This window comes from Centropristis striata, chromosome 13, assembly GCF_030273125.1.
Source record: "Centropristis striata isolate RG_2023a ecotype Rhode Island chromosome 13, C.striata_1.0, whole genome shotgun sequence".
NCBI lineage: Eukaryota > Metazoa > Chordata > Actinopteri > Perciformes > Serranidae > Centropristis > Centropristis striata.
The window spans coordinates 117,930-132,796 of record NC_081529.1 but is presented as its reverse complement, the minus strand read 5'-3'; the positions used below and the strand labels follow the sequence as shown (position 1 = coordinate 132,796).

General features: G+C 33.4%; 1 protein-coding gene across 1 annotated transcript; it reads left to right on the top strand.

Moving 5' to 3' along the window:
- Nucleotides 1-3,320: 3,320 nt before the first annotated feature.
- yju2 (YJU2 splicing factor homolog) lies at nucleotides 3,321-12,250 on the top strand. Its single transcript, XM_059349061.1, has 8 exons — nucleotides 3,321-3,459; nucleotides 5,084-5,184; nucleotides 5,956-6,100; nucleotides 6,225-6,359; nucleotides 7,704-7,885; nucleotides 8,969-9,119; nucleotides 10,231-10,393; nucleotides 11,710-12,250. Exons 1-8 carry the CDS (start codon nucleotides 3,436-3,438, stop codon nucleotides 11,820-11,822), a joined length of 1,014 nt encoding a protein of 337 aa, XP_059205044.1. The 5' UTR covers nucleotides 3,321-3,435; the 3' UTR covers nucleotides 11,823-12,250.
- The last annotated feature ends 2,617 nt before the right edge of the window (nucleotides 12,251-14,867 follow it).

Sequence of the window (14,867 nt, the reverse complement as noted above, 5' to 3'; positions counted from 1 at the left end):
GCCCACGACCTGTCCAGTTTGGTAAAACCTGACAGGAGTTCCCTCCCACCGGCGTAGCTCCGGGTTCACCGAAGTACACATGCTCCCTTACCATGAGGGCTTTGTAAATACTTTTTTTAATTACTTTTTTTATAACTAACCATTACTACTGCCATTACTACTGCCATTAAACATGCCAAATAAATACTAAGCAGTGGGGAAACACAGTTGTGGTGCTGAACTTGAGCAATTTTAATTGAGCAATGGTTAATACTGAATGGCAATAATGACAGATCCAGAGGCAACAGCAGCTCTGGCTGACACGGAACCATGACAAACAGTATCTGAAACTATACTAGGGAACTAAACTGAAAATGTGAAAGCAATGCTACAAAGTAAAAACTGAACATGTCACAGTAATAGGCTGGTGACAAAATAGAACATAATGCGCTGATGTGGCGAGGGGAAGCCGAGCCATAGGCCTACACTTGAAAACACAAAGGACAACAAGGAATAACACTGGCAAAAGAAACAAGCAAATAAGTTCTAGCAGGGGCAACTGAGTCCATATCTGTAGCACTTACACTTTCCAGTACAAGCCTTGGTACACCCACATTTTGTCAACTCCCAACAACTCTCTGCAATAGGTGGAAGTGGAGTCCAGAAGACTTTCCACTCCTTGTCCTGTTTAACCCATCCCCAGTCGGACGGGCTCGGCATTTGTGGGTGTCTGTTCAATGCCTGTCCCCACACATATCCAGCCTCATAAGAAGTCTGGGATCTTCTTGACCTCTTGACATGGATATCTTTGGTATCTTCAGTGTCTTTAGCAGCAGTAGATGCCTTTTTTTGTGCCCTTTCCAGCTGTGTGTTGTTGAACATAAGTTTACAGCTTGAATGATATTTTGCTCTGTTTCTTGTCAATGTGCTTTCTATGCCATCACCTTCATCTAGTCGGGTTGGACTACGTGAGATAGGCAGAGCATTTATTTTATGAAATTATGGAACATTTGTGGCAATGGTATCATAACCAGTATGATCTTGGTGTCCTGCTGTTTGTTTTCTCAACTGTTATGATTGCTTCTGCAATGTCTGCAGCAAATTCAAAGGCAGAGGCCAAGGGTTTAGCCTTTTACCACCTTTTAATAAGCACTTTGATGTATGGGATACAACTAAGTTCATGCCTTAACCCTACACTTAGTCCAATTGTTCATCCAATGCCATTTTTACCCTGTACGATCTGTACACCACCCGGTTAACTAAAACTACTCAGAGTTGTCGTCTCTTCTTTGACTAACTTTAACTGACAATTGGCTGACACTGAACCCCACTCTGAGTTTAACAGCAGTCATATATCACCAGTGTGCCCTGGTAGTGCAGACACTCACCCTTGTCTAATCTGTCTATGATCAACAAATCAAAACAACTGTATTATGATGTGTTAAAACTTGTTTTCCAGAATAATCTAAAACCCAATACATTTCTCTGAGAAAATGTATCTTTTGAGGATCCAGGGGGCAGCCATCTTGAAAATAGAAATTTCAAGTGGCTGGGAGTGTTTTTTTGTCAACCCAAGTAACTGTGGGTGGCCTATTGTAATTTAAAGGCCCACATGGCAGGCGGCAGTCATCCTGAAAAAAAAAATTGCCGCCTTGAAATTTCAAGTAGCTGTGGCTGGCTTATTGTCAAGTGACCCACAGATACTGCTCATGCCAGTTTTTATGCGTATATGACCCAATAAACCATTGTATCACTTAACTGCTCCACTAAGGTGTCGGCCATCTTGAAAAATGGCCGCTATCTTGGAATTTCAAGTAACTGTGCGTTGCTTATTGTCAAGTGACCTACAGATACTGCTCATGCCAATTTTTATGCTTGTATCACCAAATAAACCATCATATCATTCAATTGCTCCACTAAGGTGTCGGCCATCTTGAAAATGGCCGCCATCTTGGAATTTCAAGTAACTGTGGGTGGGTTATTGTCAAGTGACCAGCAGAGACTGCTCATGTCAATTTTTATGCTTGTATCACCAAATAAACCATTATATCACTTAACTGCTCCACTTAGGTGTCGGCCATCTTGAAAAATGGCCGCCATCTTAAAATTTCAAATGTCTCGGACAATTTTCTTGTTAAGTGACCCATGGAGAGTGTTCATGCCAATTTTCACGCTTGTATCATAAACTGAAAGATTCTGGCAAAAATGAGCACTTAGCCGCTCCACTAATATTGGTTATAACTTATTCAGCTACACTGACACTGTATGCATACATATTTGTCTCCAGTATTTCACTGATTATCTTTTGTGGGAATTTTTTCATTTCTTTTTCTTTTCTTTTTTCCCAAATTGCAAGTAGCACTTCTTTTTAAATGCATTTGGCCCAAAATAAATATTCGGATCTGATTCTGAGGAACATTAGGCTGTACAACTCTTCAGAGGAGGAGGAGAGAGTCACTTACTACACAATAATAATCTGGACACTCATCTTCTTCCTTTTCTTGTGCAATAACCGTGCAATATTTTATTTACCTGCTAATTTAAGTCTTCTTCTTATTTGGTCATTTATCCACTGTACAAAACACACAATGCCATACATTCCTCTATAAATATTTATTTATCTATATCCATCCGTCCTCCATACAGTTCTCTACATTTATTTATCTGATCTTTTTTTCACTTATTTACTTTAAAAGTGTACTGTTTTGTTTACTGTCGATTGTTTATTTTACTTGCATTGTATTTGTATGCTACTAGAATCTATCTATCTATCTATCTATCTATCCATCTATCCATCTATCCATCCATCTATCCATCTATCTATCTATCTATCTATCTATCTATCTATCCATCTATCCATCTATCCATCCATCTATCCATCTATCTATCCATCCATCCATCCATCCATCCATCCATCCATCCATCCATCCATCCATCCATCCATCCATCCATCCATCTATCTATCCATCTATCTATCTATCTATCTATCTATCTATCTATCTATCCATCCATCCATCCATCCATCCATCCATCCATCCATCCATCCATCCATCTATCCATCCATCTATCTATCTATCTATCTATCTATCTATCTATCTATCTATCTATCTATCCATCCATCCATCCATCCATCCATCCATCCATCCATCCATCCATCCATCCATCTATCTATCTATCTATCTATCTATCTATCTATCCATCTATCTATCCATCTATCTATCTATCTATCTATCTATCTATCTATCTATCTATCTATCTATCATGTGGTTGTTGTTGCAGTACCTCCCTCCTGCCGCTGGGTGGCAGCACCGCATAGCGGAAGAACTTTAAAGAAAACCAAACCGGAAGTGACCTGTTCATCCTCCGAGCAGTCGGCAGTGTAGTGAAATAACAGCTAGCTCAATAAAACTACTCCACCGTTTAACTCTTTAACTAGGGGTTCCAGAGAACGACACAATGTCCGAAAGAAAAGTGTTGAATGTAAGTAAACGAAGTAATTAATTGTTTTAGTAACGTTTAAAACAGTTTGAGGCCGCGTGAGAAACCGAGTAGCTACAGTTAGCTTCGAAGCTAACTCATTAGCTGTTATGGGTTGCCAGGTTTGTTTAAACGGTTTATTAAAAGTAAATCTAAAGGAACAAACTAAACCCACGTGTTTCTGCTACATCGTCTTTGTTCTTAAAATAATTTATTTTTATTTAAATGAAAATAAAATACGTAATAGTACACTGTAAAAAAACAACAACAACTGTTGTTTTTACGGTAAATATACTGGCAGCTGTGGTTGCCAGAACTTTACCGTAATAAATACGGTGCAACTTTTTCTAATATTACGATAAAATTATATTAGCACTGTTGATTTCACGTTTAAGATTGCCATTTTATTCCATATTTTACTGTAAAAAAATGTTTTCCATTAAAAGAAACGCTGTTCTGCCATATAATTGACAAAATACTTTATAAATGCTGCATAAATTAAAGATTTTACCATTAAATATTACAGTATATTTATGTTTAAGATATGGTGTTTAGTACATTTAACAGTGAGAAAAAGTATTTTTACAAAAAATAAATGCAATAATGATGGCTTGTATATATATTACAGTATATTTTTGCTACAGACACAGTGCCAGTGTATTTTACAGTGGAGTAATGTATTTAAAAAATACATTTTTTAAAAATACTGTTTTGGCTGGTATATACATTTACGGTGTTTAATTGTTACTGAAACTGAATTAACTCATTTATTATTTTACGTCTTTTACTGTCATGGTTTAGTAGTTTTTGTGTCCTTACTGGTTTCCGAACTGCAGCTGTTTTCTGCCTTATTTGGCAGATTTGTCACATATTTAATAATCATATACAGTCATAGAAAAAATGATCAGACCAGCCTAGTTTTCTCCTGCTTTCTTGTTCATTTTAATGCCTGGACAAAGGTCCATTTGTTTGGACAAATATAATGATAACAACAAAAATATCTGATAAGAGTTTAATTTAAGAGCTGATATCTAGACAATTAGATGCAAGTAGATGCAAAAATGCCTGGAAAATGACCAAAATATAGATGTAAAAATGTTTTTTTAAAAGGCACAAAATGACCAAAAATAGATGTAAAAAAATGATCAAAAAAGGCACAAAATGATGAATTATTGAAATACAAACAAATTGACCAAAAATTGATACAAAGTGACTAAAAAAGACACAAAATGACAGAAATTAGATGTAAAAATGACCGAAAAATTACACTAAATGACAGAAATAGAAACAAATTGACCAATAATAGATGTACAAATGACTAAAAAAGACACAAAATGACCGAAAATACAGTCATGGAAAAAATGATTAGACCTCCTTGTTTTCTTCAGTTTCTTGTTCATTTTAATGTCTGGTCCAACTAAAGGTCTATTTGTTTGGACAAATATAATAATAACAACAAAAATAGGTCATAAGAGTTTAATTTAAAGTTGATATCAAGACATTTAACATAGTTTTATTGATCATGATTTTGGTTATAATCAATAAAAAAAGGAAAATGTCTAGATATCAGCTCCTCAATTTACACTGGCTTTTACATTACCCACATGTCTGTTTTTTTCCTCCACAGAAATACTACCCGCCGGATTTTGATCCATCCAAAATCCCAAAACTGAAACTCCCAAAGGATCGTCAGTATGTGGTCAGACTGATGGCTCCGTTCAACATGAGGTACGTCTGTTTTATTGACAAACAAACAAACAACTCACAGAGAGTCTGGAACTTTATTTACAGCGTTAAAGGAGCATATTTCATTTCACAAACATAAATAGTGTAGTTGTCACACACTTACATTTACCATTTCAGGACAAAGTGTCAGTAGATTAATATATATATATATTTTATTTTTATTTTTTTAAATATATTTTATTGATTTTTATCAAAACTCACTGTGATGTCATCAGCATGTATCACTGGTTGATTGCAGCAAGGTATTAATAGTTTTGTATTTTTTATTAGTCTTAGTTTTAATTCAGTTAGTATTTAGAGTGAGTTTACTAGTTTTAGTTTAGTTTTTATTTTTTGAAAATGCTTAGTTTAAGTTAAGTTTTTATTACTTTTAGTTTTTTGTAATGGGCTATGTGTTGGGTGTGAGATTCAAAGAGGTCATAATAAAGTTTGCCTTTATTTCCTTTGGTTTATCATCTCAGCCCCAATAAGGTTATTAAGTCTTACAGTTCTGGGTGTTTTGAATTTTTGTTGGAGTGTCTCAGTAACATATTAACCATGTGTTCACTAACAGAATCTTCTTTCTAATAGAAATTCTGGATCATGTATGAAAAAAGTTGACAAAGAGGAAAACGAAGGACATTTTCACTATAATTTTAGTTAGTTTTAGTTAGTTTTGTAACCACAAAATACAGTTTCAGTTAGTTATCCTTTTTAAAAAATAAAAAAAACTTTCGTTTCCTTTTCGTTAACTATAATAACTTATTTTTGCAGGTGTAAAACGTGTGGCGAGTACATCTACAAGGGGAAGAAGTTCAACGCTCGTAAAGAGACGGTTCAGAACGAGCTCTACATGGGACTCCCCATCTTCAGGTTCTACATCAAATGCACCCGATGTCTGGCTGAGATCACGTTTAAGGTGAGAGAATTTAATGCATTAACTGATTATAACTGAAATGAGGCAAAACATCAGAGAACATCTCCATCATTCTGCCTAAAGTGGTTTCTGACTCTTTATTATCACCATGTGTTGTTTCTAACAGACGGACCCGGAGAACACGGACTACGCCATGGAGCACGGAGCTACAAGAAACTTCCAGGCAGAGAAACTGATCGAGGAGGAGGAGAAGAGAGTCCAGCAGGAGAGAGAGGAGGAGGAGCTCAACAACCCCATGAAGGTCTGGAGCTTTAACCCATTGAGGCCTGAAAAATCGCTGGGTGATTTTAAAATAAGCCTCTAATTTTCTGGAAATTCTGGAAAAATTCTGGAGAAAAAAAGTGTCAACTCTTCTACTAAATAATAGATTTTTCAGCCTCTGTAGCAGATAGAAATGAAATTCAAAAAGGTATTTGAGAGCTTATACAAATACTACAAAACGGCGTATCCGCTTTCCAGGCTTCAATGGGTTAAATGTAACTTCCTGTTAGTTTTAATCGCCAGTCGGGATGAAAAGTTGGATCATCTGCATAGAATTGGTGACAATATTTGGGACAAACATTGTTTTTTATTGGGATGAATTTCTTTTTGGGCTTCTGCACTCTACATCCTCAAATAAAAACACTAAATACCTTTTTGGCAGACTAACAAGCTAGCTGCTAAAAAAGCTCTAACAAGGAAATGGCAGATCATCTATAGACGAGTGGTATGACATCATCTATGACATGTTTGTAATGGAGAGAATCACTTTCTCTGTGAGGCTTCAGAAAGACAAATTTGGGGAAATCTGGGAGAAGTGGAGATTGTACATCGCCCCGAAATGCCCTTCTTTTGTTTAATATTGTGTAACTTTCTTTTAAAAAAATCTTTAAAATTTTTTTTTAAGAAAATCAAAAAAAGAGGCAGAATTACCAAAAAAGACACAAAATGGCCCAAAAAAGAAACAAAAGACACAAAATGACCAAAAAGACACAAAATGAACAAAAAAAGGAAACAAAATGTCCAAAAAAAGACACAAATTGACCACAAAATGATAAAAAAAAGACACATAATGACCAAAAAAGACACAAAATTACTAAAAAAACCCACAAAATGACCAAAAAAAGACATTAAATGACCAAAAAAGACACAAAATGACTAAAAAAAACCCCACAAAATGACCAAAAAAAGACATTAAATGACTAAAAAAAACCCACAAAATGACCAAAAAAAACCATTAAATGACCAAAAAGACACAAAATGACAAAAAAAACACAAAATGACCAAAAAAAGACATTAAATGACCAAAGAAGACAGAGTTGACTTCCAAAATGATTTGGCGACCCCCAGAAATCATATCGCGACCCCAATTGGGGTCCCGACCCCATGGTTGAGAATGGCTGGGTTAGATTGAGGCATGAGGATTGAGATTGGTTAAGGTCAGTGAAAGAATATCAGCCAATCAGAGGCAGAGGATTTTTTAAAAAATTTAAAAAATCTGAAAATCTGGATCACTGAATGGATGTCTATTATCAGAACGGTGACGACTGTTGTAATGTGATATTGAAATGTGATTGTAAATATTTCCCCCTGAATGGTCCACCAGGTGCTGGAGAACCGCACCAAGGACTCCAAGATGGAGATGGAGGTCCTGGAGAACCTGCAGGAGCTGAAGGAGCTGAACCAGCGGCAGGCCCAGGTGGACTTTGAGGGGATGATCGACCGCTACAGAGAGCTGGAGAAGAGAGAGAAGGAGAGAGAGAAGGAGGAGGACGAGAGGGAGACAAAGTGAGTGATGGAACAGATGAAGAACGGGCTTCTTTCTCTACGTTTAAGTAAAAATAACTCACTTTGCAATAATAATTAGAATATCCAACTCTGGCGGGCGAATAAAGACGACATAACAGAAGCGTAAGGACTTTAATTTCTGCTAATCATTTTTAATTAGGACCTGAGCAGGAACGACCTGCCAGTTAATTACTTTTTTTTTGTAATTTCGTCTTTTTTTTTTGTGGAAATTTTGTGTCTTTTTTTTTGGTAATTTTTTGTCTTTTTTAAATTTTGTGTCTTTTAAGTAATTTTGTGTCTTTTTAAAAAATAATTTTGTGTATTTTTTTTGCCATTTTGTGTCTTTTTTGGTAATTTTGTGTCTTTTTTGGTAATTTTGTTTCTTTTTTAAATAATAGTGTCTTTTTAGTCAGGAACGACCTGCGAGTTAATTACTTTTTTTTTGTAATTTTGTCTCTTTTTTTTTTTGTAATTTTGTGTCTTTGTTAAAATAATTTTGTCATTTTTTTTAGTAATTTTGTGTCTTTTTTAAATTTTGTGTCTTTTTAGTAATTTTGTATTTTTTTTGGTCATTTTGGGTGATTTTGTGTCTTTTTTGTAATAATTGTGTGTGTTTTTTGGCCATTTTGAGTCTTTTTAAAGTAATTTAGTTTTTTCTGTCATTTTGTGTCTTTTTTAAATAATTTTGTGTGTTTTTTTGGTAATTTTGTGTCTTTTTTTGGTCATTTTCTGTCTTTTTTTAAGTAATTAAATAGAGACCCCCGTTCTAAAGAATACTCAAGTTATTAAATAATAACTTCCTGCAGATTTCCTGTAAAACAGGAAGTGTTGCATATCTCCACATTGGTGCGTCTGAATGACATGAAACTCCGGTTCCTACTTCCCCATAAACACCTGAACCTCCCTGCAAAACTTTGGCCGATGACCACTAGGTGGCGCTCTTTAGATTGAAGTATTTTATATCTCCACATTAGTTGGTTGGATTAACACCAAACTAGTAGCATAGCAGATCTTAGCAGCAGAATCTCTGAGTAATAGTCATTAAAAACCCAATAAACAGTGAATATGTGCTGTTTTTCACAGGGAGATGTTGGACCGGGCTCTGGTGAAGAGACTCAGAGACTCTGACTCTGATTCAGGGGAGGAAGAGGAGGGCAGCAGCTCAGAGACGAAGAATCCCAACACACACAAACCAACAGACATCCTCACCACCGACAAACCCACAGACACACAAGTACGCATCACCACTCACACACAGCCAAGAGCTGGTTTAATGGAGAATCTAAAATTAATTCATAAATTAATCTGCCAATAGGTGAAAAGTTGAACCCATTACACACTTTGACTGATCGCCTCTCATTTTCAAAATTAAATAAAATAAATAATACATAAATAAATAACTTTAAAAGCAAAAGTAATATATGAATACAGAAATAAATCAATAATTTAAAAATAAATAAATACAGTTAAAAATTATTTTTAAATAAAAAATAAGGAATAAAAAAATAAATAAATATATGTAAGGTAAAAAATTAAATAGCAAAGTAAATAAATTGCTAAATAAAATAAATAAAGTAATAACTTTGGGAAAATTGAAAGGGAAAATAATATATAAATACAGAAATAAATCAATAACTTAAAAATAAATAAATGCACTTTAAAAAAAATTAAACAATGAATTAAATAAATGTAAGGTAAAAATTAAACAAACACTTTGACTGATGGCCTCTCATTTGCAAAATTAAACAAAGTAAATAATACACAAATAAATAATACATAAATAAATAACGTTGGGGAAATTAAAAGGGAAAATAAATGAATAAATCAATCAATAATTTGAAAATAAATAAATGCAGTTAAAAATATTTATTAAATAAAAAAATAATGAAATATATGTAAGGTAAGAAATGAAATAGCAAAGTTAATAAATTGCAAAATAAAATAAATAATAAAGTAATAACTGGGAAAACTAAAAGGGAAAATAAAATATAAATATATATATATCTATATATAGAAATAAATCAATAATTTAAAAATAAATAAATGCAGTTAAAAAAAAATAATTTATAAAATTAATTAAATAAATAAATATAAGGCAAGAATTAAATAGGAAAGTAAATAAATAAATAGAGGAACGAACAGTGAAAAATTAAGAAACACATGATTTTTTTAACCTTTTAATCAATAAATGCCTACATTTATTTTTAATCACAAAAATGCAATTTGTAAATATTTATCAAGTCATTTATTTACTTTTTACTTTGGCATTAGTTTTACCCTGTTCAAAGTTACCAGAAGAACCTAACTAGGTACCTGGTGAATGGTCTGGTGCTGTGTGTTTACAGGGACCCTCTGCTGGAGCAGTGAAGAGGCCCAGAGTGGAGAGCTGGGAGCGGAGTGTGGGGACGCTGGGCAGTAAAGGAGCTCTGGGGACTCTGGTGGTCCGAAAGAAACCAGCAGCAACTTTCATCAAACCGGCTCCAGTTAAAGCTCCGCCTCCACAAACAGGTAACACACCTCTCATCAGCCACGTTTCCTTTAGGGCAGGGGTCTCAAACTGGCGGCCCGCGGGCCGATTGTGGCCCTCGTGATGATATTTTGTGGCCCCCACCTTGATATGAAAGTTTAATGTGAGTTTTATATGAATGGTACTTTACTGTGTTGTGTGGAATGTCCCTTTAATTACTTTTTTTTGTAATTTTGTGTCTTCATTTGGTGATTTTGTGTCTTTTTTTAATAATTTTGTGTCTTTTTTTAATAATTTTGTGTCTTTTTGGGTCATTTTGTGTCTTTCAAATAATATTGTGTCTTTTTTTTGTAATTCTGTGTCTTCTTTTGGTGATTTTGTGTCTTTTTTAAATAATTTTGTGTCTTCTTTTGGTAATTTTGTGTCCTTCAAATAATTTTGTGTCTTTTTGGGTAATTTTGTGCCTTTTCAAATAATTTTGTGTCTTTTTTTGGTAATTCTGTGTCTTCTTTTGGTAATTTTGTGTCTTTTTTAAAATAATTTTGTGTCTTTTTGGGTAATTTTGTGTCTTTTTCAAATAATTTTGTCTTTTTGGGTAATTTTGTGTCTTTTTCAAATAATTTTGTGTCTTTTTTTGGTAATTCTGTGTCTTTTTTGGTAATTCTGTGTCTTTTTCAAATAATTTTGTGTCTTTTTGTTGGTAATTTTGTGCCTTTTCAAATCATTTTGTGTCTTTTTTTGGTAATTCTGTGTCTTCTTTTGGTAATTTTGTGTCTTTTTTAAATAATTTTGTGTCTTTTATGGTAATTTTGTGTCTCTTTTAAATAATTGTGTTGTCTTTTTTTGTAATTCTGTCTTTTTTTTGGTAATTTTGTGTCATTTTTAATAATGTTGTGTCTTTTGGTCATTTTGCTTCTTTTTTGTCATTTTGCTTCTTTTTTGTCATTTTGTTTCTTTTTTTCATTAATTTTGTGTATTTTTTGGTCATTTTGTGTTTTTTTTTTTGTCTTTTAAAAAAAAATCCTGCTTAGCGTTCTATCCAATCAGTATCCAGGCTTTTTTTCAGGGGAGAAAAAAGACCCTGCTCTTCTACAGGGACTAAAAAAGTCCTGACAAAAGTCCTCTCCAGACGGCTCGTATTCAGATTAGAGGCGTTTCAGCTAGTCCTAGCTAGACCCTCCTCATTCTGGGTATTGGACGCTAGTGGAAACAACCCTTTTGATTTATTTCCTCACCAAACATTGGTCCCTTTTGTTCTCATCAGCATACATGTTTTATTTTGCTGCTTTTTCACGTCCTCAGAATGTTTCATGTGATTTAAAACACACAATCAATCATTGTGTGTCTTGTTTTCCAGAGTCGAAGGCGTCGACAGCGAACGCCTCTCAGCCCGTCACCACAGGAAACGGGTCATCGTCCCTCAGCCTGCTGGGGGCGTATTCAGACAGCGACAGCAACGACAGCGAATGAGCAGAAGAAGAAGAAGAAGGAGAAGAAGAAGAAGAAGGAGAAGAAGAAGCAGCTCGGGGAGCCTTTTGTTTTGTTTTGTTTTGATTGACTGACACACAATTGTATGAATGATGCATAAAGGAATATGAGGTTCTTTTCTAATGCTGAGCAGAAATCAAAGTCATTTGCAAACCAGTTTGACTGATAATAATTCTGAGTTGGAGGACTTTATTATTATTATTCATTAGCAGGGATTTTATTGTCTATTATTGTCTGCTGTTGACACAAAAATTAATCTTCTAATCTGGCTGATTCAACGGTTTATTGAGCTGTTGGTACAGAGAATTTATCCCTGGAAATATGGAAATATTTGAATTTTTGTGAGTAAGTTTTCCCAGTGAAAATATCAGGTGTATATTTTAGTGTTTATTAAAATCTGTTTAACTCTTTGTCTTTGACATCTCACAACGTATCTATTTAAATATACTTTTTTTTTGTCAGTGCTTTTAGTGGTTATAAATGAAACTTTTTTTTTTTTTTTATATTCTTAAATTCTTTAAATATAAATTAAATGTTAATGAGAGATCAGAATATTCAGAATCAGAAGATTTAGTCTGTCATGACAGAAACTTGTATAATTTAGCTTTTATATTTCACATAAAGACATTAATTTATGTAGATCGGTCAATAAAGAATATAAGCCAGGCTTAATGACATACTTGCCATGATATTTTAGTGCGTTCATATATATATACATACATATTTCATTTCATTATTTTGGTTGGACAGTTTAATGTGAGAGCATAGAGGTACATTTCCTGTCATAATGTCTGATTTCTATTTGATCTGAGATCAACCAGCATTTATGTATATCAGGGACTTTGGTAAATATAACCTTCCAGTTCATACAAACAATAATAAATAACAAACACATCAGCAGATGGAGTTTGCTTTGTTGGCATGAAGCTGATGTTCAAATTTTGCATCATTAATCATCCTGCCTCAGTTGGTTTTTTGTTAGTAGTAAATGACAGTATATAGTAATAATAGTATTGGCAGCAACAGTATATGTATATAATAATAGAAGTAGTAATAATAACATAGCAATGTGTCATATATTTAGCTCATGGGTCTCAATTAGAAGGTGTTTATATGTTGTGCATCAAAGGGAAAACCCTCTGGAGTCTCCAAAAGGGCCAAAGCATGACTTGTTAAAGCAGCGTGGAGCCCTACTGTACATTTACCTCTAAAGTTCTGGCTGTAAACTCCATGAGGCCAGTTTCAGTTTGACAAAATGACTAAAAAAAAGACACAAAATGACAAAATAAAACACAAAATCACTAAAAAAAAGACACAAAATCACTAAAAAAAGACACAAAATGACAAAGTAAAACACAAAATCACTACAAAAAAAGACACAAAATGACTAAAAGACACAAAATAACTAAGAAAGACACAAAATGACCAAAAAAAAGACAAAATGACCAAAAAGAAACAAAATAACTAAAAACAGATGCAACAAAAGACAAAATGACAAAAAAAAGACACAAAATGACTTTAAAAAATACACAAAATGACTAAAAAAGACACAAATTGACAAAAAATTTACAAAAAAAGACAGAAAATGACAAAAAAAGATACAAAATGACAAAAAAAAGACACAAAATTACCAAAAAAAGACACAAAATGACCAAAAAAAGACACAAAATGACCAAAAAAGACTCGGTGACAATGACCTGTTCCCTGACCTGCAGACTGACTGGTCAGTATTGGAAGCATGACTTGTTGCCTCCATCAGAGTATAAAACAAAGCAGCGTGGAGCCCTACTGTACATTTACCTCTAAAGTTCTGGCTGTAAACTCCATGAGGCCAGTTTCAGTTTGATGATGATATACCAAGTAAAACTGGAGACAAGCTCAAATAGATTTAGTATCAAATGATAGAACTGGATGGAACCCTCTTATATGGTAGATTTGACACCTTTGGTCACATTTGACACATTTAACATTCTTTATTGAGCATGATAGTGTTTTGAAAGTAAAAAAAAAGATTCAAAATCACATTTTATGTTGGACTAAAGTACTAAAAAAGACAAAATTACAAAAAAAGACACAAAAAGACTAAAACAAGACAAAAAAATGAGAAGACAGAATGACCAAAAAAACACAGAAGACACAAAATGACAAAAAAAAAAGACACTAATGACCAAAAAAGACACAAAATGACTTACGAAGACACGAAAAGGATTCAAAAATCGACTAAATAGCCCAAGATTCAGCATGATTAAGCATGACTTCTTAAACCAGCGTGGAGCCCTACTGTAAATTTACAAGCTCAAATATATTTAGTTTAAAATGATAGAACTGGATGGAACCCTCTTATATGTTATACTTGCATCCTTTGTTCACATTTGAAACATTTACAATTCTTTATTGAGCATGATAGTGTTTTGAAAGTTAAAAAAAAGATTCAAAATCACATTTTATGTTGGACTAAAGGACTAAAAAAGACACAAAACTACTAAAAAAGACTAAAAAAATTACACAAGACTAAAAAAGACACAAAATGACCAAAAAAAGACACAAAATTAGTAATAAAAAAAAAGACACAAAATGAGAAGACAGAATAACCAAAAAAAACAGAAGACACAAATTGACAAAAAGAAAGAGACACTAATGACCAAAAAAGACACAAAATGACTAAAAAAAGACACAAAATTACCTAGTAAAGACACAAAATGACCAAAAAAAGACACAAAATGACCAAAAAAAGACACAAAATGACCAATAAAAGACACAAAAGACTAAAAAAAACACTCAAAATTACCAAAAAAAGACACAAAATAACCAAAAAAAGACACAAAATGACCAATAAAAGACACAAAAGACTAAAAAAACACTCAAAATGACCAAAAAAAGACACAAAATAACCAGAAAAAGACAGAAAATGACCAATAAAAGACACAAAAGACTAAAAAAAAACACTCAAAATGACCAAAAAAGACACAAAATTAGTTAAAAATTTTTTTTTTAAAAAGACACAAAATGACCAAAAAAAGACACAAA